General features: G+C 44.1%; 1 protein-coding gene across 2 annotated transcripts in view; it reads right to left on the bottom strand.

Moving 5' to 3' along the window:
• LOC117059001 (corticotropin-releasing factor receptor 1) overlaps window positions 1-23,463 on the bottom strand; it is a 72,046-nt gene that overhangs the window by 29,397 nt on the left and 19,186 nt on the right. For both annotated transcript variants that reach the window (XM_033170441.1, XM_033170442.1), the window contains exons 2-3: window positions 20,016-20,100; window positions 2,579-2,698 (exon numbers count right to left, since the gene is read on the bottom strand). In XM_033170441.1, the coding sequence (XP_033026332.1) occupies window positions 2,579-2,698; window positions 20,016-20,100 (205 nt within the window). The remainder of the gene's footprint in view (window positions 1-2,578; window positions 2,699-20,015; window positions 20,101-23,463) is intronic.

Below are 23,463 nucleotides of genomic sequence, written 5' to 3'. Positions count from 1 at the left end.
TGAGCGGCAGCAGGGGGGGAGTAGGTGTGGAAAGGGTTAAGCAGTGGTGGACCTTAGCTCCTCAAATTTCAATGGCGCCCTGTGCAGTGTGCCAAAATCCGGCGCCCCCACCTCTTGCCTTTCATTGGACATCATGGTTGCGACACCTGTTGCAGCGCCCCAGAAGCTTTGCACACAGCGCAACCGAAGCGGTTACACTCCCCTAGATCTGCCTTTGAGTTAAGCATGCCACTCTTCACCCCCATTTTCTCTGTTCCTGGTCACCGCCTCTCCTGGTATGTCCCGTGTAGGACCTTAAGGTCCTCAAATAATAATATTTTGGAGGTCCCGAGCAACAATGATGCTAGGTTGGCCTCAACTAGGGCCAGGGCTTTCTCGGTATTGGCACCGACTTGGTGGAACAGTATATCACAAGAGACCAGGGCCCTGCGGGATTTGGCATCTTTCCGCAGGGCCTGCAAGACGGAGCTGTTCCACCTGGCCTTTGGGTTGGTTTCTGTTTGATAGTTATGCTTCATTCTTTTATTGGTGGGCTATTTGGAAATGAGACTGCAGTTTTAATTTTGAATTTTTAAATTTGTATTTTAATCTGTATTTTAAATTGATTGTTTTTATGTTTTTGCTGTGATTTTAATTAGTGTTAGCCGCCCTGAGCCCGGTTTTTGGCTGGGAAGGGCGGGGTATAAATAAAAATTCATTATTATTATTATTATTATTATTATTATTATTATTATTATTATTATTATTCCCTCTCCCCTGAGATATGGCTCTTTCTTTTTTGAAACAGCTGCAAGGCTACATGTTTACCACCAACAAAAAGAAAGAAGACTGGATACAGTACTTCGGTTGTGTACATATTCTGGCTCCTGTGCACTCTCACTGCTAGTACAGTGGTACCTCTGGTTGCGAACGGGATCCGTTCTGGAGCCCTGTTCGCAACATGAGTATAATGCAACATGAAGCGACGCGTCTGCTCATGCGTGCGGTGCGATTCAGCGTTTCTGCGCATGCATGAATCGCCGAACCCGGAAGTAACCTGTTCCGGTACTTCCGGGTTTGGCGCGTTCGTATCCCGTGACGAACGCAACCCACAGCGAACATATCCAGAGGTATGACTGTATTTGAAAGGGCATGCACACGATGTTAGTCACAAGCCACATCTATCGTGTAGTTCCTTGAGAAATACTGCTGTTTGATGTGCTTTCCCTCAAGCTAGATTCTATCCAACTCGAAAACGTCTGCCGCGCTCATTTTGCAGTTATGCTGAGGTGTGTACAATTCGAGGCAACCATTGTGCATGTGCCGATGACAGCTTTATTGAATAGGATTTGTGTAGGGGTGTGTGTGTTTGCAAGCGTGGGAAAACAAACCAGGTAATGCACGTGAGGTGAAGACATCCCCACATTCTCTCTGAGTTGCAAGCCACTAATGCGTACGTAGCGTTTAGTTCAGTAATGTGGAACAAATCCAGACATCTTTCCCAGCCTTGAAAATTGCCCCCAGGACAAAACTCTGCAAATCTCGACTCGGTCAGCCTCACAAAAAGGATTCTCACTAAAAAAAATCCCCATGAGGAATAGCCAAGATGACAAAATATCCTTTTTAGCACCATTAGATAAAATCACCCAAGACCATGGGCATCAGAGACATTAGCATCTTATCCAGGAAGGGCAAGATGTCATTCGGATTCATAACCATCTCCACATTTAACTGCAAAATTTGAGCTTCTGACACTATCGTCAACCTGGCTTTGAGCAAACTGGGGTTCTTCCCTTTCTTCATCTCTGTTAAGAGACAACATTGGGCTCACCCACACTCCCCTTTGCCCCATCATTTGTAGGCACAGGTCCATGAGGTTTTTCTTTTGTCATGCCCAGTGCCGGATTTACCTATACAGTAAGCTAAACAAGCTATAGCTTAGGGCCCCACTCTCTTGGGGGCCCCAAAAAAATTAAAGGAAAAAACCCTGGATGTACATTTCCAAAATATAAGATAAAAAGCAAATAAAATAAAAACTACACACAGCAGCAGTGTTTTGTGTTGTGTAGGGTCCTATAATGTAAGTAATGGGCCCTGCCTGCTAGCCTGCTCCCTAAAATATCACTGGTTTGCTCATTTCTATATATAGGGTGCCTACATTCTGCATGTGAAAATGGCTTTAGATACCTTTTAGGTCCATAAATTACTATATAGCATATATTCAACACAAAGGACAGCTGGACATATAAAGGGCCCCATTACCTTCAGGAGCTTAGGGCCTCATCAAACCTAAATCCGCCCCTGGTCCTGCCTCTTTCTCCGGGAAAACCCTCTGCTATTTACTGCTGAATCGGAACAAAAGCCAATCTGCAGTAAACCACAGATTTTCCCAGTGAAAGTGGTGGGACAAATGGAAAAAAAACCTATTGGATCTGTGCCTAGAAATTGCAGGGAAAATGTGAGCCCACCGAGTACTTTTTGCAAACTTTTGCTTAAAGGAACTGAAGGCAACATGTCGAATCTGCAGCCCACAAATAAAAATAGGCTGATCTGTCTATGCCGAGGTGCCCCCCTGCAGCCCCACCCTCTTGCGGCTTACTTGAAGTGTTGTATCGCACTCCGAAGAAATACTCAGGACACGGGCGGGCCACCATCTGCCCTGCTGCACTGCGAGGCCAACATGTCCCTATCAGATCCACCAAGGCATAGCACTGGGGACCTACAGGGAAGAAAGCACAGAGGAATTAGCAAAATAGTCAATGACATCATAATTTTTTTTTTTTACAAGACCATCCAGAGGCCCAGTAGGCTAGAATTACACTGCCAAAGAAGCGTAACTGAGACAATTGCATGGATGCAGAACTTATCTAATGAGAAGAATTTGAAACCACCACCACCACGACATACCCTCTGACATTTCTCCAATGAAAACAGGGGTGTCCCATTCCATACTCTGGGCAGCTTCCAACATACTGTATATTCCGGCGTATAAGACTACTTTTTAATCCAGGAAAATCTTCTCAAAAGTCGGGGGTCGTCTTATACGCCGCGTGGAGAATCTGCGGTCGACTATATCTCAAACTCTATATTTTAACTGGAAAAGTTGGGGGTCGTCTTATACGCCCAGTCGTCTTATACGCCGGAAAATACGGTATATAAAAAATAATAAAACATTAAAAACTTTCCTACACAGGGCTGACTTCAGATGTCTTCTAAAGGTTGTACCTTGGCTCAGGTATCTCCTTGGCTCAGGGGTCACATACTAGGGTTGCCATATTTCAAAGACTGAAAATCCAGACAGAAAAGTTGTCAAGCTTTTTTTGGCAAATTTGTCGAGCTTTCGTTGCCAGATTTTCCCGGACATTTCAGCGATTTCCGCCTTGACATATGCCGACCCTACCCTCCAACATTTCTCTGATGAAAATAGGGATGTTCTAAGGAAAAGTGGGATATTCCGGGATCAAATCAGAAACCGGGATGGCTTCTGTAAACCCGGGACTGTCCCTGGAAAATACGCACACTTGGAGGGTCTGTAATTCCTAGATGAAAGTGTCTCCTGCAGAGAAAGGTTTGAAGGATTTGAAGCAACCCTCAGCGGATGAGGTTTCGTTTTGTTCTTGCTCAGGACGACTGCCATATTGGGGGTTAGGAAGAAAAGTTCTGTCCATTGACTGGCAATCTTGGTTTGTTTGCCACTTGACTGGTGTGCGGTTTGACTCCCTTGCTTGAAACATCTCGGGAGCAATTTGCTCTGCTGCCAGCACCATTTCTGAAGGGCAATTGCTCTGTGCTTGTGGAACAGCACAGCCTGGCTGGCGCAACCTGGAGCAGGGAGGAGGGTAGTTTAATGTGGCCTACATGGCCTTTGGTCTCTTCCAGGATTCTATGAATTCCGATGACTTTCCCACGCAACTTCTGTGCCTTGCATGTTTTCCCCCTTGTTTGGTTTGACATCTGGAGGGGTTGGGTGGCAGCATGCAGCTTGTCACATTTGCAGAAAGCACCCTGGTCCTACTGTTTAATAAATGTCATTTCGTGGTTCCTTCCCTCCCTCTGGAATGCTGAACCTAATTAGCCTGTGGTCTCTGTTATTAAGTGAGTCATTTCTGAATGCTTCTGGAATTAGCTCCTCCAAATTACTTAAGACCATGCTGAAAACAGCAGCCTCTCCTCCGGTGTGCCCTAGAACAGGCAGTTCTCCAAAAGGGGGGGGGTTAATTTAAAAAATAAAATTATAAAATCCATTGCCAAGAACATTGCATCTCTGAACTTCATCCCACATGGAGCCATTCACCCGCTTTGGGGGTGGAGAGATTCAAAACTATAATTATCTCTATTTGGACCACCACATTTGTTTTGTTTTGCCACCACAATTTTTCTTATTCTCATAAGAGACATAATAAGGAAAGAGATAAGGAATCGGAAGAATAGTTCCCTAAAACCCTGTGCCTGATGGCAGCAAGGAGAGGGAGGTGAAGACCTCTGAGATGAAATTAATTTGGGGAAGTGTTTCTAACACCTAGATTGTTTGCAAAGATGCATGATATTCATTCAAATTGTGTGTTTGTGTGTGATGCTGTTGAGTTTAGAAAACAGGATTTGAACTACAGAGTTCAGCAACTTGATATTATTTCCTTAAGCTGCATCAACAAGACTTGCACGTTTAACATGATTTGATGCTGACTTGGGTGGTCCTGGGCCACTTAATGTTCACCCTGGACCCTACAGAGACTGAGCCATGCATAACTCAAAATGACCTGGAATCAGGAGTCCATGCATTGGAGTAGTACTAAGATATAAATAACCCTATGACCCTCTCCCTGGACCAACACAGAAAAAAGTGCCTTCAGAGCTTCCTTCTGCCAATATATCCACAGATGAGAATTACCCTTCAGAGGCCATGCTTTCTCCCTGTCTCCCTGCTGATATCCCCACATATTTATAGCATCTTTCCAGACCTCACCACACTGGTCCCAAAGGGAAAGTAGTGAATATATTTGGAGCACACTCCTCAAAACCAGAATGCAACCCAGCTGTGCTGATCTCTAAAGAGGTGGGACCAAGACAACCCTGCGTGCCCTCAGAACAGTGGCAGGCACACAAGACATGTGGTGCATGACAGCCCCCGGATCTGGGGGGGGGGAGGCACCAAAAACAGAAATATTTAGAAATTGTTGCATGCAATTTCATCACACAAGGTTGTCATATGACAATTTTGGTTTGGTTCATCATAATTTTTCATCTCTAAGCAGAAGCTATGTAATTCTAGATACTGGTGTATAATTAAACAAATTGGGAGAGCCTTCCCTTTGCACATGCTGGCCTCAGAAAGCCCGTGTCCCATTCTGGAGCACTGACGTAAATAAACTGTTTCCTGGCTCTTGCCTTCACTGTCCAAGGTCTTGATGCCCTTCCTGCCATCCTACACACCTGACTTCTACCTTCTGCCCAACATTGTTGCCTTAATGCCTGCTGGCGGTTCCCTGGACCCACTGATTGACAGGACCTAAGATTCTTCCCACAACCCTCCCCTTTGCACCACTGGTCAATGAGTCTTTCGCACAGATCCTTGTATGGATGACTGTAGGGATGGAACACTAGGTCTCAAGCAGGAGGCTGACCAGAGGTTTTGTTCATTGGCTTCTATGTGTGGCCTATCTTCGCAGCTCACACATTCTGATGGTTTTTTTGGATACACCTCAATATACCTTGCCTTTCATCCCTCCTCCTTTACGGAAATAGCAGCTTTAGGGACAGATTTAAATGGGGGAAACAGCACAGGGGTACACCATTCATCTTCTCCCTCAGCAATGCAAAGGAAAAGATGTTGATAAATATTTGGAGAGTAGCCACCTAATGACTATTGCATTATATTCATAAGAAAAAGCTCTGCATAGGGTGAAAAGACCATACCTGCCTATTAACCCTGTGCTTTATCCCCAAGGGATAACTTACACGCAACTAGATGGTCTTGACCTAGACGGAGACACCCTTGCTTCTGCCTTTTTCTTTTTTGCAGTTCTGTGGATAAGACTAATTAGTGAAACTGCCCAGTATGGAATTTGGTGTTCAATCAAAGTGTTGAAATTAACCTTTTGGTACCTCCCAGGTGATATCTTCATAATATTACAGAGCCTTGGAAAACCCTTGGCGCATTTCTTTGGAAGACCAGCTAGGTCACTGCAACAGGGGCAAAAAAAGAGGACGGAGTTTGATAATGATTTGATGGATTCACTTATAAGAGATATGTGGCTGTGTGTTGTTCAAGTACAGCCTGTACGTAGGCAGGATCAAATTCAGAAGCGGTTTATCCCGTTTCCATTCATGCTCTTGATTAATTATCTGTGCCCAAAATTGCTAACATAAGGCTGGCACATCTATTTCTGAGCCTGCCTTCCTTCTTCTAACCGTCGAAATGGCGTACGCATAAGGAGCCAACTGGCAGAAGGTGATCTTTTCTTTTGGCATCAGATTTACCACTCCATTCATCCGAGTCAGAATGCACAGATCCCTGTATGGATGACTGTATGGATGTAGCACACCAATTGAGCAGATATTACAGAGAGACAGGTGCAAGCGTGCAAGTACAGTGAAGACTTGAAACCGTCTCATACCAGATGGGTTCAGCTGTCTCAGTACTGTCTACTTTTTTAAATCAGGGAGTGGGTGCTCCCAGTCCTGCCTCTTGAGATCCATTTTTAAGTGGGAAATGCTAGGGACTGAGATTTAGAATTTCTGCATGCAACACGAGCTCTGCTTCTGAGCTACGGCCACTCAGCCTATAGATAAACATAACCTGCATTGCAAGGGGGCTGGCATAGATGACTCTTGGGATCCCTTCCAACTCTACAATTCTATGATTCTATAGCCCATGCCCACCCCCAGTCCAATATGCTTTGGTACCAGCCAGATCAGCTGCTGCTGGGATTCAGATCTCTTTGTGCACAACCTAAGTAAAAAACAAAAAACTAGTTTCAGTTCTCACCAAAATAGGTAGATGTGAGGCACACTCAAGATATTTGGAGCAGCCCAATGCACCTAGTCCTTCATTAGGCAGCAAGCCACCCACCCACCCACTATGGAAAGCCACTTTTCATAACACAGCAACACAACTCCCAGAGTATATTCAAATACACAGCTGGATTGTTGGATGTTGAAAATCTAATCGTTATTCATTTCAGATCCCATGCATACTTCATCTGTTCTGCTGCCATGCTCTTTGATTTTAGGGAACTTTCAAAATTAACTGGTTTCCAGTCCAAAACACATTTGTTTGGAAGAGAACAATTATCGTGTGATAGCAGGCTTGCTTCTTAATTATCATGCTACAAAATTGCTTCCTTGGAAAATTTCTATGTCGCTTCCGAGGCTCAGTGGCCAGGAGGACACACACTTAGCATTCAATACCTGGGTCCTTCTGAAACACTTGCAACACTGTGAAGAATCATATATGCAACACTCTAAAAGAATCCTGCTTCTACACAAACCTGAGGGTGCAGAAAGCTACTGGTGCCTCTAACCAAGTCAGCACTAGGGGAAAGGCTCTCTTTCCACCAAATGCTCCTACTTAAAAGAGCATGTTGCAAGCAATATGCCGCCTTGGTGGCTGGAGACAGATTTGTTGCAGGGCTTCCTTCCGCAACTAATTGCCCACTTAATCAACTTTGATTGTCCTTGTCATCCGACAGGCTTCCCTGTGCCCAAGAGCAGAGGACATCCCTCCACACCTTGCATGAGAAAAATCCATAGCAATTACAAGATGTAAATGAAAGGGAGCAGCAGAAACATGTACTTTTGGATTTACCTAGACTCTTAAAGAAGTGTAGGTGGGTTCCCATGAGACAAGACACATTGATAACAGCAAAAACCTTTATTGAACTAGACAACAGGGGCAAAGCAACTGCTTATATACGGTACATTTCTGAAGGCCTGGGCCACTCCCACTCCCAACCTGATTGGCTGTCTAAACTTCCAAGCTGCAAATTGTGACTCAGAGTTTAAGGGCCAATGGCAGAGGCCCAAATCCTGAAATGTTCTGTGATTGGATATCATGTGTCGAAACAGAACACAGGGGCTCAGAATCCTTAGTCCAGACTCAAGCTCAGGCGAACACAGGCCACTGAATACATAACACCCAACACATCCACACATGCCCTTTATCTCTTGATATATTCCATTTGTCCCATGATTTCGAGGTACAGGTCCAAGAAGTTTTTTCTTTCTTTTGTCCCTCCTCTTTCCCTGGGAAAACTCATGACGTACTGCTGAATCAGAACAAATGTCAATTCGCAGAAAACCCGATTGACATATGTTCCAATTCTGCAGTAAACCGCAGGTTTTTCTAGGGAAAGAGGTGGGACAAAAGGAAAAAGACTCTCATGGGCCTAGAAATCATGGGGCAGAACCCCATTTGGGTAACATCTCTTAGCCCCGAACTTTTACTGCAATCATCACCTTCAATGACAAATGGCTGCTGGGAGGAGTGCGCGCGCAATTTTGACTCGGAAGTTGGCACAGGTTGAGAAACAAGGAGCATGCTCCAGATAGGTGTGCTTTTCCTTCAAAGCAAATGTGACCTGCTGAAGCACACTTAAAAAACAAACAAACATGAGTAATGTCATGTTTCTCAGGGCCTGTCATACACATCCTGTCCAGCTCGTCACAGATGCCCACGACTTTTCTGTATTTCACACCATAAAAGGCAAAAAAGGAACAGAGGTAAAATGCTTTGTGGCTAAAGGATGAAATAAAGCTTGCATGAAATCATTTTAACTTCATTGTACTTAGAGTTCCATTAAGCAGATTGTATGGGTGTAGCATTTATATTTTACTTGGAACCGGCGCTGTGGTTTTTAAGTTAAGTCCCTGCTGTGTTTATTTTGTTACTGGCCATTGTGGCGGGGAGGAAAAGAACCTGTGCCCTTTGAAAGCTTTTGAGCACCTGCCCCTGTCAAAATTGGATTCTGATCCTGCTGGAAGAAAGCTAGACGATAAGGAATAAAAATATCCATTAACCACAGCTCTGGGCCCTGATGTATTTTTAAAACACCTATTCGTAGCCATTTCTCTAGCACTTTTCTTTGTAAAAAGTGATTCTGAACTCTAATTTCATTTATATCCATACCACCACCTTCTGTAGTAGGCAAAGGATTCTCTATGTGTCCAGGCAGGCACTACCAGTCTCAGGTATAATTTAAGCTGCAAACTTTGGCACCTTATTTGGGGATAAGCCCCATTAAAGCACAGTGAGACTTAGTAGTCGTGCCATTAGGACAGAACTTTAGGGCAGCTGGACAGCTGGACAGTAGAGTTGGCTTAGCATACAGTGGTACCTTGGTTCTCAAACTTAATCCGTTCCGGAAGTCCGTTCCAAAACCAAAGCGTTCCAAAACCAAGGTGCGCTTTCCCACATAAAGTAATGCAAAATGGATTAATCTGTTCCAGACTTTAAAAACAGCCCCTAATACAGCAATTTAACATGAATTTTACTATCTAACAAGAGCATTGATCCATAAAATGAAAGCGATAAACAATGTATTGCAGTCACACAATCCATCAGTAGCTGAACTGGGTTCCACACAGTCACAAAAACAAAAAAGTCACAAAAACAAAAATGCAAAATAAATAGCAAAACTAGACAGACCTCACCATAACACTCAGAACGGAAGTGTGGCACACAAAATGGAAGTGTGGCACTCAAATTGGAAGTGTGGCACACAAAATGGAAGTGTGGCACTCAAATCGGAAGTGTAACACTCAAAATGGTGCATGTTCAGCTCCCGAAAAAAGTTTGCAAACTGGAACACTTACTTCCAGGTTTGCAGTGTTTGGGTTTCAAGTTGTTCGAGTACCAAGGCGTTTGAGAACCAAAGTACCACTGTATTTTGAAATAAGTGAAACAATGCACATTTACCATCTAAAGACACCCCCCGCCGCCACCCAAAAAATTAAGTCCACAAAGTCCAGAGTGATAAAAATTAACTAATTGCACCACTGGATACTTGAGAACGACAACAGCTTTTGCAGAGCAAGCCTATGCATGTTTACTCCGAAGCAAGCCCCACTGAGTTTGCTGGGGCTTGCTCTCAGCTAAGCATGACATTGTTTGCAGCCTCAGCAGTTTAATTGATTTCCAGCAGCACACCCATGTAGCTTGTCATTGGGCTGGACGAGAGAACTGTTGTTGTTTGATTTTAACGTGAAACTAAGGTAAAGGTAAAGGGACCCCTGACCATTAGGTCCAGTCGTGTCCGACTCTGGGTTGCGGCGCTCATCTCGCTTTACTGGCTGAGGGAGCCGGCATACAGTTTCCAGGTCATGTGGCCAGCATGACTAAGCCGTTTCTGGCGAACCAGAGCAGCACACGGAAACGCCATTTACCTTTCCGCCAGAGCGGTACCTATTTATCTACTTGCAATTGATGTGCTTTCAAACTGCTAGGTGGGCAGGAGCTGGGACCGAGCAATGGGAGCTCACCCCGTCGCAGGGATTCGAACCGCCAACCTTCTGGTCAGCAAGCCCTAGTCTCTGTGGTTTAACCCACAGTGCCACCTGTGTCCTGCAACATGAAACTACCGGTACCTTATTTGCATTTCCGGAACGAATATGAGAATCGAAACACAGCCATCCTTTGAAATTTCCATTTCTCCAAATTTTGCAAGGCGGTTCTCCAGCCAAACAGAAAGTATAAAATGAATAATATTAGGGGGAAATGTAACCTAAAGATGCACATGGGAGTGAAAATAACATGCAAAGCGCATTGTATTAGGAGACACTGCTTGCAAAAATGTCAAAGTCACATTAAAAAGGCTGCATATTGGAAGAAACACACACTAAAATACAGACAAGTTTTAAAATAAATAAATCATAACATACTGCAGAAATGCGGAGAACCAAATTTAAGAGTGGAATGATGAAAAACATGGGGAACTGAAATTGAAGAGTTTCTTCCATCCTTGCCTGTCGGTCACACCGTTTGGCAATTTACGACCACAGGAGAATGACTCCATATTCAAAATTTCCCAGGCGCAATGAAAGAGAAAAAAAAAATCAAAGAAATGCAGTTCTCTGAGTGTGGATCCTTATGTAGTCAGAATGGCACTATGCATGCACAAGAAAGAGGTTGGCAGCCAGCGGGCTTGGAGGAACCCCAAGATTTGCAGAAGTACAAAAAGTCCGTTAGAATCCTTCTGAAAGTGTTTGCGTGTGGGGATAAAAACAGCCCAGTGTGGACCAAGTATGCCTCATTGGCTGCAGAGTGCTGGCAGCAAGGGAGGGGGGTGGGAAAAACAGCAGGCAGGAGGAATGTAATGGAGTATCCTGGAACAGGACATGATAGGATGGACCCTTGAGCAGGAGCATTCCACATTGCAACATTTCATTGCTTGCCCCCACTCCCCCCCCCATAGTGGGTCCTAGCTTTTGCTTATAAAATACAGTGGTGCCCTGCTAGACGAAAATAATTCGTTCTACGAATTTTTCGTCTAGCGATTTTTCCGTCTAGCGAAGCGGCAATGACAGCCCCGCTCCGCTAAACGGAAAAAAAAGACGAAATTTTTTCGTCTTGCGAAGCAGCCCCATTGACTTTTTCGTCTTGCGGGGCAGCTTCCGCTAGACGAATGCTGTTCGTCTAGCGAGTTTTTCGTCTAGCGAGGCATTCATCTAGCGGGGCACCACTGTACCAAGTCACCTCAACTTAAGACTGTCCCCTTTCTTCTGGGCCCTCTCCAAAGGAATACTGATTAATGTCAATCACAGTTTTTCAAATGGGATCAATTAACAGATAAAGTTATTGATTACTGTATATTCTGGCGTATAAGACTACTTTTTAATCCAGGAAAATCTTCTCAAAAGTCAGGGGTCGTCTTATATGCCAGGTGGAGAATCTGCGGTCAAGTATATCGCAAACTCTATATTTTAACTGGAAAAGTTGGGGGTCGTCTTATACACCCAGTTGTCTTATACGCCGGAAAATACGGTAAATGCCTGAGAATTAAACATTTATTTATTTATTTATTTATTTAAAAAAACCAAAAAACTCCATTGACACTTCCGGTAAATGCCCTTTTCACGACCTGATACAACAACCCAGAGTTAGGGATATTATGCTGACCTCATGCAAGCCACAAGCCACAAAGACTTCAGCTACACAGCCTCCACCAATATAAACAGGAGCTGCTGAAGAGCCCCAGTAGAATGCAACGTAGTGGTGTGATGGTAAATTCTGAAGTCCAGGAATTCATAGTTGGGATGCGCTATTGTGTCACCTGTGTCTAGAGATGTATGGAGGCAGCAGTTTCTTCTGCTGTCCTGTGTTTGTCACAATCAGTGCTGTTTCCCTTCTGCTGCTGTTCGGCTTCTCTCCGGCTCCTGCTAAAACCTATCCACTATGGCCGAAACTAACGAAATTAATTACATAAAGAATCACACAATTGATTCAAATGCATTTCAATGGAAGAGAAATGCCAAAAAGAAGGCGGGAAATAGTGTAATTACTGACATAATGTTTGAAGACTAAAACAATAGGGAATACCGCTCAAACATTCTCTTGTGCGATTTCCATCACTCCCTGCTTCAAAGTCTCTTGAAGATGTGCTTTTTTTTGCTCAGGCTTCCTTGGATTGTTAAAGGTGGAGACTGCCCTTTTGTATTTTAAGAGGCTGTATTTTATTTTTGTATTTCATGACCGGCTTTCAGTGTTGTTATGATATGCTTCAGTTTGCTCTACACTAGGCATCCCCAAACTTGGCCCTCCAGATGTTTTGGGACTACAATTCCCATAATCCCTGACCACTGGTCCTGTTAGCTAGGGACGATGGGAGTTGTAGTCCCAAAACATCTGGAGAGCAGAGTTTGGGGATTCCTGCTCTACACCACTTAGAGATGTTTTTATAGTAAGCAACCTAGAAATAAGATTACAGGCCCCATACCCCCTTCCCCCCTGGAACCCATAACCATGCCATAAAGAGACTAAAAAAATACAGGCAGCTGCATTCATCCACTCAATATAGACTGCTGTCTTGATCCTTTATACCATTATGGGTATACAGATTAATAAATAAATATGGTATATAAATAAACAGCAAAAATTATTTTAACTCTTTAAAAAGACGTTTTAATTGTAATGTTTTGCTTTACCATATATTTAAATTAAGGATGTTTTAGTGCCCCAATGGATTTGTAATTGGGTATTTTAGTTATGTATTGATTTCATAGTTGTAAACACCTTAGAAGCCATTCTGGCATATTAGCGGTACATAAATTAATATATAACAAAATAATAACAATTACAAACAGACACATGAGCAGCAGTACATAGCACAATACCCAGTTCATTAGGATCAGCATGAAGGTAATCATATAGCTTCCTCGGAGTATAGTTTTGCTTTGTTTATAATTCCTTTTTATTAAGGATTTTCTTGTGTTACAAAACAAGCAAACAATGAAATGTACATACCCTGGGAAAATAGTTGGATGTAATTGTATAGTTTTCTGGGAGTACGCTGCTGCTGCAACATACTCAGTGGTGCTTGCTTCTGACAGCACAGATGCACCTTGTAAAACACACTGATATTGAGCAAAAGATTTTAAGGCAGCTGAAATGCAACATTTAGCTTTTAATTAGAAACGCAAACAGTTTTGTAAAGAAAGGTTATCATTAAAACTCCGTGCCTGAAGTAGGGATTCCATCAAAGGAAAGGAAAGAAGTGCCTAGCCTCTGCTTGGCTGTTTCCCTCATTCTCTAGATTAATCTGTCTTAATAATAGTAAAAGTGGAAAGCTTCATGGTCAACTTATTCCCTTGTCAAACCACTTGCCCTGGCGCTCCAGAAGATAATGCCATCACTCCTGTTCTAAACAAAGTTCAAGAGCTGCACTCCTTTGTTTTCCCTCCATTGATGTTATGGAGCGCTTCCACGATTAACTGAACTCAGTGGTGCCACAAGAGCAGGACTGGGACTCAGCAAGACTCAGCAGAATGAGCAGGAAGGCCCCTAAACACAGCAGGGTCGGCATACCTGATTATGAAGTTAGTGGAATAAAACACACAATCATCTAATGGGGGGGGATGCTCCTGTGAAATAATTTAAGACTGGAAAAACCAGTGGCACCATTAAGTCCAGAGTCTAAAATTACATAACAGCACCACTGATTTAACTAAGGACCCCCAGTGCTGAACATCTTGCTAATAGTTCCCACCAGCACCACCACTCTGCCATGTGACGGACAGTTTGATTATGGGTTGGCTTGCTTGCGCATCTTCCCATCTGCTTGCCGCTTTCTTTGCTGTATCAATCTTGGCAGGCGTGTAGCAAGCGGCAAGCAAACAGTGCATCACCCAGACACTCTGTAGGATATTAATGGACGAGGAGCCCAAGAACCCGCTGGCACTACAGCTTTGGGGCATGACAAATGGCAGCGGAAAGCAGCAGCCATCCATCACGGCTGGCACCCAAGGGCACGCGGCAGCTACCAAAGCAAAAGGAAAGAGGTCCTTTAGGGCGGAAAACAAATGAGAAACAACAAGGCAGGTTCCTGCCCCAGCCAAAGAGGGGAGGGGAGCATTTCGTCACATCTTTACTGGACAGATGACTCTAGTTTAGAAGCTCTAGAGCTTTCTGGGAAGCTGCATCCCTTGACTGTGAGCATCTTCTGTCTAGGTGGTTTTCCGCTACTGTGCGTGCTAAGAGGTATTCCTCTTGAGTCTGCCTGGCTGAAAATGTGCTGGAAATAAATTCACAGCTCTGAGACCTCCAGTTGCGGTGGAACTGTGCATTCCACCCTAAGCTTCTTCGGAGGAAAGCCATGATATAAATTAGGTAGAGAGGTTGGTAGCAGTGGCATGCGCTGAATTTTTCCCTAGGGCCAGAAGATTGGGGAAGGGGCATGTGACATATTGACGCCCTGGCACCATGCATGTGAGCATCGCGCCTCCACCCCTTAGCCAGGCAGAAGCTTCTCGGGCTTTGGGAAGGAGGTGCCAGGGTTCTGACAGAAGAAGAAACCCAAGTGACGGATTGTAGCGAGGCAAGATATGAGAGGGTAGAGAGCCTAGCTACCTTTTTATGCACACCTTTTTATGCTAAAATTTGATCCCACTCCCACTGTGTACATCAACAGTGGTGAGTGACGGGTGGCTGGTGCAGGGGCACCCTCCATGCAGCGGTGACTCCCTCCATCATCAATCCAGATCTTGATATCCTATCACATTCTTTAATACTAATCTAATATAATGTGTTCAGCGTCTGAAGCGTTTGCAAGCCACGTTTAAAAAGCGTTGCCTTTTCTCAGACGGATATATTTCTCCCTCTTCTCGGTAATCATTGATCGGTGGATATATATACAAATGGGTTGATACATGAATTCGGATAAAATGAATCTATTGTGTGGGGTAAATAAGGAAAAGTGTGAAGGAGAACACAAATCAAGTCACAAAAGGAAAAAAGTAACGAATAGATAGCATAAGGTCCTGCACCAGTTTATGACCCAGCAGTATTATGGAGTTTTAATGTATGGGTTTCAAAAAGTGCTGTATTTTGCTTTGTAAGTTAAAGAGGGATTAAATTTTTTTACTAAGGGTGGCATCCAGTGTTTTGTTTTTTTTAAGGGGAGAAAATAATAGAGCAAGTAGATGCTTAGGAAGCTGGATTTATGCTCCTTTTTTTCTTGTGCACCTGCAGAATCACAGTTTACCCACAGCCCTGGTTTTCACTTATGGCATGCCTTGTAAATAAAGACAGAAAAGTTACTAGCCAGCCATTTGTTACTAACACTCTCGCTTCCACACGGCAGTGCTAATGATGTTGGTCTACAGAGAGGCCAGCTGACCTTTGGCAGGCCAGAGCTAAATTATATCTGGAGAAATGGAGGCAGGGAAAGGGTGGCCTTACAGTTCTCCCAGCAGCCTCTTCCAAACAGGACTGACTCACCTGCTGAAAATGCCAATACTTAATTTCAGGCAGTAGTTTTGCAAAGCCGTGTAAATGAGCAGCTTGGCAGAGACATCTATCATCCGCAATTCGTAAGGCCCATCCATCAACCCCAAAAACAAACCCAGGATTCCTCGGCCAGTGGCAGCATTCGGCCAGGTGTTTGCAAGGACACATCCTCTTCTCCCTCTGTCTCTCCTCCCCAGCGCTGGTCTTTCTACTGAACTGGCCTAAGCAGGCTGCATACCTGCAATGCCCTTGGTTGGTCTTCAACTCAGTTTTGCTCACAGCAGACTCAAAAGAATTAGTAGGAGTCAGTTAGGTCCATTTGCTTCAATGAGTTTATTCTGAGAAAAATGTAGTTGGCTGCCACTGTCCGGAGTTTTATCCTCTCTCTCTTGAGAGTCCCATGGACTGCAAGAAGATCAAACCTATCCATTCTCAAAGAAATCAGCCCTGAGTGCTCACTAGAAGGACAGATCCTGAAGTTGAGGCTCCAGTACTTTGGCCACCTCATGAGAAGAGAAGACTCCCTAGAAAAGACCCTGATGTTGGGGAAGATGGAGGGCACAAGGAGAAGGGGACGACAGAGGATGAGATGGTTGGACAGTGTTCTCGAAGCTACTAACATGAGTTTGGCCAAACTGCGAGAGGCAGTGAAGGATAGGCGTGCCTGGCGTGCTCTGGTCCATGGGGTCACGAAGAGTCGGACACGACTGAACGACTGAACAACAACGCCCTTGCCCTTGCCCTCCCCACCAAACCCAACCCAACCCAACCCACTTCCTCATAGATAAGTGAGTAAAATGGATATGAAACCAAGGGAGGAAAAGCAAGAAAACGTTTGTGCTTATTATGATGCGTGTGTTGGAACCTGTATCCACAGAGGGCCTGGGAATCCCAGGATAGACTGTAGCTTGGAGTTACGACATCTGCTTTCCATGCAGAAGGTCTCAGCTTCAATCCACTGGTGTGCCCAGATAGAGTGGGGGAAAGTGCCAGCCAGAAACCCTGGAGACCTGCTGCCAGCCAGTGCAGGTAACATTGAGCTAAGGGGGTGCATGGTCTAACTCGTTCTAAGCTAGCTTCCTGTGTTAGTCAGTTATTCCATTTATATACCACTTTTATCTCCCAAGGATCTCAAGGTGGTGTACATAGTTCTCCTCCTCTCCATTTCATTCTCACAACAACCCTGTGAGGTACGTTAGACTAAGAGATGGTGGGCTGGCCCATGGTCACCCAGCGAGTTTCATGGCCAAGTGGGGATTCAAACCCAGGTCAAAGCCCAACACTCTAACCATTACACCACACTGGCTCTGGCGTTCTTCAGATTCTGGAAAATGACCCCTGGCCGCAATGCTGGCTCCAAAAATCTGGGGATCCTTAGGCAAGACGCATTCAGCGGGGTCCCCTCAACCTGTATTAGGTGACGCTTGAAAACTGTGGGTTTTAATACTGCCTTTGGGTGAAGAGCATTTGACCCACCTGCTCCATTTCCTTCCCTACCCACCTGCCTTTGCCCCTCTGCATACCAGGACAGAGAACCATTGAAGCAGAAGCAATAGGGTGACCAGTAATGCACAGCCAAAGAAGAAGGTCTTTTTATCAGCTCCCTCCCATAATGGTGGGGGGGGGGAGATGTCACCAATTTGCATTTAATTTGCACATGAGAATTCATATGCATAGATGGGGGATTTAGAAATAATTACTATAATTTCGGTAGAAATGCAATACATCTCACTATAACGGCGAAGACACCAGGCGACTTGGTTCCCCTTTTTCTAGTTCCTTATCTTCAAACTGACCGGATAGCCCTCAAACAGAGGGCACCATCAAACATTCATTCTACCTGCGATGGATTTCCACGTGAGGCCTCCAGGAGGAAAAGGAGAGGGCGCTGAGCCACAGCTGCAAATCCGATAGAATGCCAGTTATAGCGGAAGGTGTCCGGTGCTTATCAAAGGAGCCCTGACAGGTGTATAAGGCCCTGGGGAGGAGCAACTAGCCAAACAGGTCTCGCTTTCTGTCTCCTGGCTAGCCTAGAACTCTCTCCTTTCCCTTTACACTTAACCCATGACCCAAATCAGAAACTCTTCATGTGAGCATGCTTTATAAATTTACTCAGTATGATTTAATGACTTGGCAAATGCAATCCACACGAAGGAGTAGCTGCGGCAAAGCGTGCTCCTTAATTAGGCAGGAAATTAACTTGCAAGTTAATTAATATGAATTTAATGAATGCCATTTACACTGGGCATTTCTGGATTGGGTGGAGGAGAGTCTTGACTAGCATGATTCTAAGCCCAGCGTTGTCAAACACAAGCAGGAGAAGGGAGTTTATCCATACTGTGTCCTTCGGGTCTCCTACCCCACTCCAAACAAATCACTGAACTATCCTCAGGGCTAGGAAGCATGATGCTCAGATGCCAAGATGGCTCATCTAACAATGGCTCCTGCCTCACTCATGAGTCAATATCAGCCCCATTCCCTATTCTTTAGGGGATTAGAACCTAATCAGGACCGGGATGCAGGGGCGGAAGAAGGGTGTGTGTGCATATTATTGTAGCTAGAAAATGGAAAGAACAAGCAGAATATAAAATGGAAGAATGGTATAAAGAGGTGTAAAAGTAAAGGGACCCCTGACTGTTGGGTCCAGTCGTGGACAACTCTGGGGTTGCGGCGCTCATCTCGCTTTACTGGCCGAGGGAGCCAGCGTACAGCTTCCAGGTCATGTGGCAAGCATGACTAAGCCGCTTCTGGCAAACCAGAGCAGCGCACGGAAATGCCGTTTACCTTCCCACCGGAACGGTACCTATTTATCTACTTGCACTTTGACGTGCTTTCGAACTGCTAGGTGGGCAGGAGCAGGGACCGAGCAACAGGAGCTCATCCCGTCGCGGGAATTCGAACCACCGACCTTCTGAATGTCAAGCCCTAGGCTCTGTGGTTTAGACCACAGCGCCCCCCACATCCCATAAAGAGGTGTGGTGTTAAGTTGTGGGTGGACACAGCAGACAACACAGCGATCTCCAAACAGCTCTTGTTTATTAGCAGACTGGAACAGAACTGAGCTGGAGGCCTCAGCCACCAGCTTATATAGAACTCAGCCACAACGCAACAGTAACCATATTCTGCAGCTATCCAATCCCTGAGTGTCAGTTTATAATCCTTCATTTGCATAAGCTGACCTGAGTGAAAACCGCAGCAGAATAAACTACCCTGTTTCTCCTAAAATAAGACATAGCCGTAAAATAAGCCATAGCAGGATTTCTATGCATTTGCGAAATATAAGCCATTCCTCAAAAATAAGCCATACCCCGAAAATAAGCCATAGTGACATGGTACCTCCCATTAAAACAGCCTGGAGAGGCGTGGCTATGCAGCGTGCCGATGCGACGCAGTTAAAATAAGACATCCCCTGAAAATAAGCCATACTGTGTTTTGTTGAGCGAAAAAATATATAAGACGGTGTCTTATTTTAGGAGAAACACGGTATATACACACACCCCTGGTGGCCAAGGTGAGAACTTCAATACATAACATGTGGGATATAGCTGTTAATGATAAATTAACATGTGCCATTAAGGTAAGACGGGGAATATGCAGGAACAATTATTTTGAGGAGATATGGAGGGTGTTTGTAGAATTTGTACCGTTAAAACGGAAAAGGGTCAAACCATCGCAAGAGGTGTTGAAATTTTGGAAGGTTGGATAGTTATAATGGAATGGTCTCAGTGGTGGGGTGCACATTTTTATTCTTATTTATTTATAATTATTACTTTGTCAAAATAAAATGAAGAAGAAGAAGAAAAAAAGAAGAAGAAGAAGAAGAAGAAGAAGAAGAAAACATGTCACTCATGGCCTCTAGGCCTGAAATTCCCTACCCTTGGTCTTAAAGAGCCAGGTAAGACCTCCAGGTTACCCACTGCCAACCAGAACCTGACATTTACTGAAGCCAGGCCACTGGGCACAAACCTTAGTCTCAAAACACAGAGATCAACCTCATAGTCTCAAAACCTTGGTGAGTGCTTGCATTTCCCCTGCCCCCGAAGCAGGATGATGTTGTGGTTTTCTGGAGACAAGAGCCAAATAGCAGGAGCCTACTTACCAGTGATGTTGGTGGCCAGAGAAAGGTTCTCACAGTGTTCATCCTGGGTGGAAGCTGCAGCAAGGTGGATCCAGCAGAGAATAACCTGCGTGAGAAGGAGAGGCTAATGCTGTGAGGCTGCCGGGGAGGAAATGGTCTCTATACCCTTCCATTCTCTGTCCGCTTCCCTCTCTCAATTGATAGTTTTGGGGGCAAGGTCCTCCAGAGGTGAGGCAGTCTCCTTTGCCAGATGTATTCTATTGAGGGGTTCTGTAGGTTGTTAAACTGACACATTAGTATGGTCAAATCTTTGATTTGCTAACTAGAATTGTCATGTTGTAGCGGTATTAAAATGTTATTTTTATGTATTATGCATTTTCTGCTATTTTCTGTGAACTGCTCTGGGTGCAATAGATTGGAACCAGAGTAAGGCTGCAATTCCTAAACCAACTTACCTGTGAGCAAGTCCCATAGAAGTCAGTGGAGCACACTTTGGAGTAATCATGTAGGACTGTGCTGTAAGCTAGTTGTACTTTGTTCCCTTTGGAATCAATGGGTCTTAAAATTAAGTCATGACTAGCTTGTTGAATTGATTGAATTGAAGTGTGACTAACTTAATTTGGAGCCAATCCAATGCATTTGTGGAAAATGTGGCTTACAGATAACTGGACTGGATGACCTCTGAGGCTGCTTCCAACTCTTAAAATTCAGTAATGTTATGAGTCTATGGCAGCTCATTCTGAAAGGCTGAGTGGAGTATAGGAAAGACTGCAGTAATGTGGTTTTTCACATCACCAGCACAAACTTTGGAGAGCAGAACAGTGAGAAAAACTGAAACAAATATCCACAAATGTTCAAAATTGGCAATAAGGAGACCTTGTAATTTAAACGCTGAATGGTGACTTTAAAACAAAAAAACAAAAAATGAGCTAGTGTTTCTGAAGGTACTAAATGGGCTTCATATATACTGGCATATTTTAATTGCTTTGGCAGGCCCCACTTAACAAGGAAGGCTCATGTAAATGTCCAATATTTCGTTATACCTGGGACATATTTGATTAATCAGAGTATTTTCAGCATGGGGATTCCTCTACCCATTTTCTTTCATCACCCACTGATCACCAGTACAGTGCCATCTCTCCCCTCAATGAATATTCCTTTTCAAAACTGCAGTGAGGTTCACAAGCAGTGCGAGAAGATGACAGCAGCCTGCTGTAAGTAGGGTTTGCCAGGTCTGCTGGATTCTGGGCGGAGAAATCTTTCCACCCCCCCTTTTTTTTGCTCCTGTTTATAATGCATCGTATTAAAAAAAAAAATGAAAGCACTGTCCTCTGATAGTGTAATTACCTGCTTGTGGAGTGAGTAGGCACCTATATTGCTCAGGGTAAACCTTGAAGATGCTATGACATCTGAAAGGCAAATGTAAAGAAGGATGCCTTCCTTCAGCCTAAGAAACGCATGCAGATATATGCTGATGAGAGGGTACACTGTTGGTCCAGACATTTCAGTGTCTGCGACAAGATGTGATCGCTGTGTCAGGAAGTGCCCTGACAGCTCTGTAGAAGGAAGATGGATGGGGCTGCAGCTTCGGAAGAATTCGCCAACAGGGCTTGGACACTCCTGTTACAAGATAATTGCCGCACTTTATTGGGCAAATAATTCTTCCTGCTGTTTACAGCCAAACAGAACAATGTCTCTGGGAGAGAGGGAGAGAGATACTTTGAATTAAAAAGGCAGAATTTGATTTCTAGAAGGAAAAATGTCCCAGCTCAAGACTCTCTGAAATGCATGCCCTTTGACCAGGAGACCCTCTCTTGTAATCTCTGAGGTCTATGCGGCTGCATTCGGACTGCACAATAAACCATGGTTTAGCCCTGGAGTGTATTAAATAGTAATAATGAAAATGGAGAGACTGAGCACATAATGCCTGTGTTTAGATGTCAGGATAAACTATGGGTTTAAACATGCTTTAGCCCAGGAGTATGTGAAACAGTAATAAAGAAAAAGAGGGTATCTGAGCATATACAGGCTGTGTTTAGGCACCACAGTAAACTACGGTGTTTACCTCTTTTAGCATGGCCACAGGGAGAAATTTGGAATTTTTTGCTTCCATTTCCCATTAACTGAACCCAATACATTGGGTTTGATCTAAACTATGGTTTGTTTGAAAGAAGCCAACTTCCAACCATGGTTATTGAATCCATCTTTTTTTAAAAAACAAAACCCCAAAAATAGTCAACATTAACCATATTTAGGATTCATACTAATCCAAAACTTTGCTGAACTGAAATAAGAAGTGAAAGCTTCTGATCTACACCTTGCAAGGCGCATGCAAGCATAGGAAGGATCCTAGTTATCGGTAATTCCCATTACAGCAAACTATCATTAACCATGATGTCCAAATACAGCCTCTGTGTGCTCATCTTCCTTCTCCTTGTTGCTATTTCATAAACTCCAGGGCTGGAGTCAAGCCCCAGCTCAGATAAAACCCAAGAATGAAGATTTACGTATTCTGGAGGTGAAACAATTGAAGAAAACAAGGCAATGATGGGTTAAATCATCACCTACTTATATCCCCTGCACTTTTTCATCTGACAGAACCACTAATGGGTATACATGAGAGATTGATTGATTGATTGAACACATGAATGGCAAGCTGATTTCTTTGGAGTGTCGTCCACATGCCGCACGAACTGTAGGGTGAATCTGAAAAGTTATTAACTCATTTGAGCAATTTGGAAACAAAAAAGGAACACCACCCCAGGTCCTCTTCTTCAGTATGATGCTTCTTCACTGATCCATGGCTCAGTTATGATGAGCTTTCACTGAATGCTTTTTTTAAATGGCCTTTGCAGAAGAGTACCTTCTGTTCTTATGAACAGGGATTAAAAATGATGGGTTTGTTTAGGAAAAGGAATCAGTAGAAGGCTGGTGGCAGGTCACCTAATACAGCTGACAAATTGGCCTTTAACACTTAATTAAAAGGGAGGAGGGAACCCAACATGGCAACACCAAGAGTTGAACATGTGCATGTTGCCAGGGTACCTTAGTTCACTTCCAGACAACCTGTTTATTATGCATTGTTCTTTGTTTGTGGGAAGGTTATATGTCATCACATCAAACATTTCTATCTCCACACTTTCAAGTGCATTTCCCCATCACTTTCCTTACAGTTAAAAAAAAAGAGAGGAAAGAAAATCAGATTTCTCTGGGTAGACAGGTTCTCCAAGAACTCAAAATCATATTTAACTGTACAACCTGAAATTCCCTGGAAGTATTCTTGGCAGAGCATGGCGGCAGACTTCAGAAACACGCAAGCCTTTTAGGGAAAGCCAACTCCCTTTCTACTTTTAGAAGGTAAGTTGGTGTTATAAGTTGCACACTTGATGAGGTCAGGGAATGGGTCTGGTTCTCCCTCTCTATGGGATCCTTTAAGCTGAAAGGGATTTGTGCCTTCACAGCCCCTTTG

Source organism: Lacerta agilis, chromosome 14 (assembly GCF_009819535.1).
Source record: "Lacerta agilis isolate rLacAgi1 chromosome 14, rLacAgi1.pri, whole genome shotgun sequence".
NCBI classification, from domain to species: domain Eukaryota; kingdom Metazoa; phylum Chordata; class Lepidosauria; order Squamata; family Lacertidae; genus Lacerta; species Lacerta agilis.
This window is presented reverse-complemented; position numbering and strand designations above follow the sequence as displayed.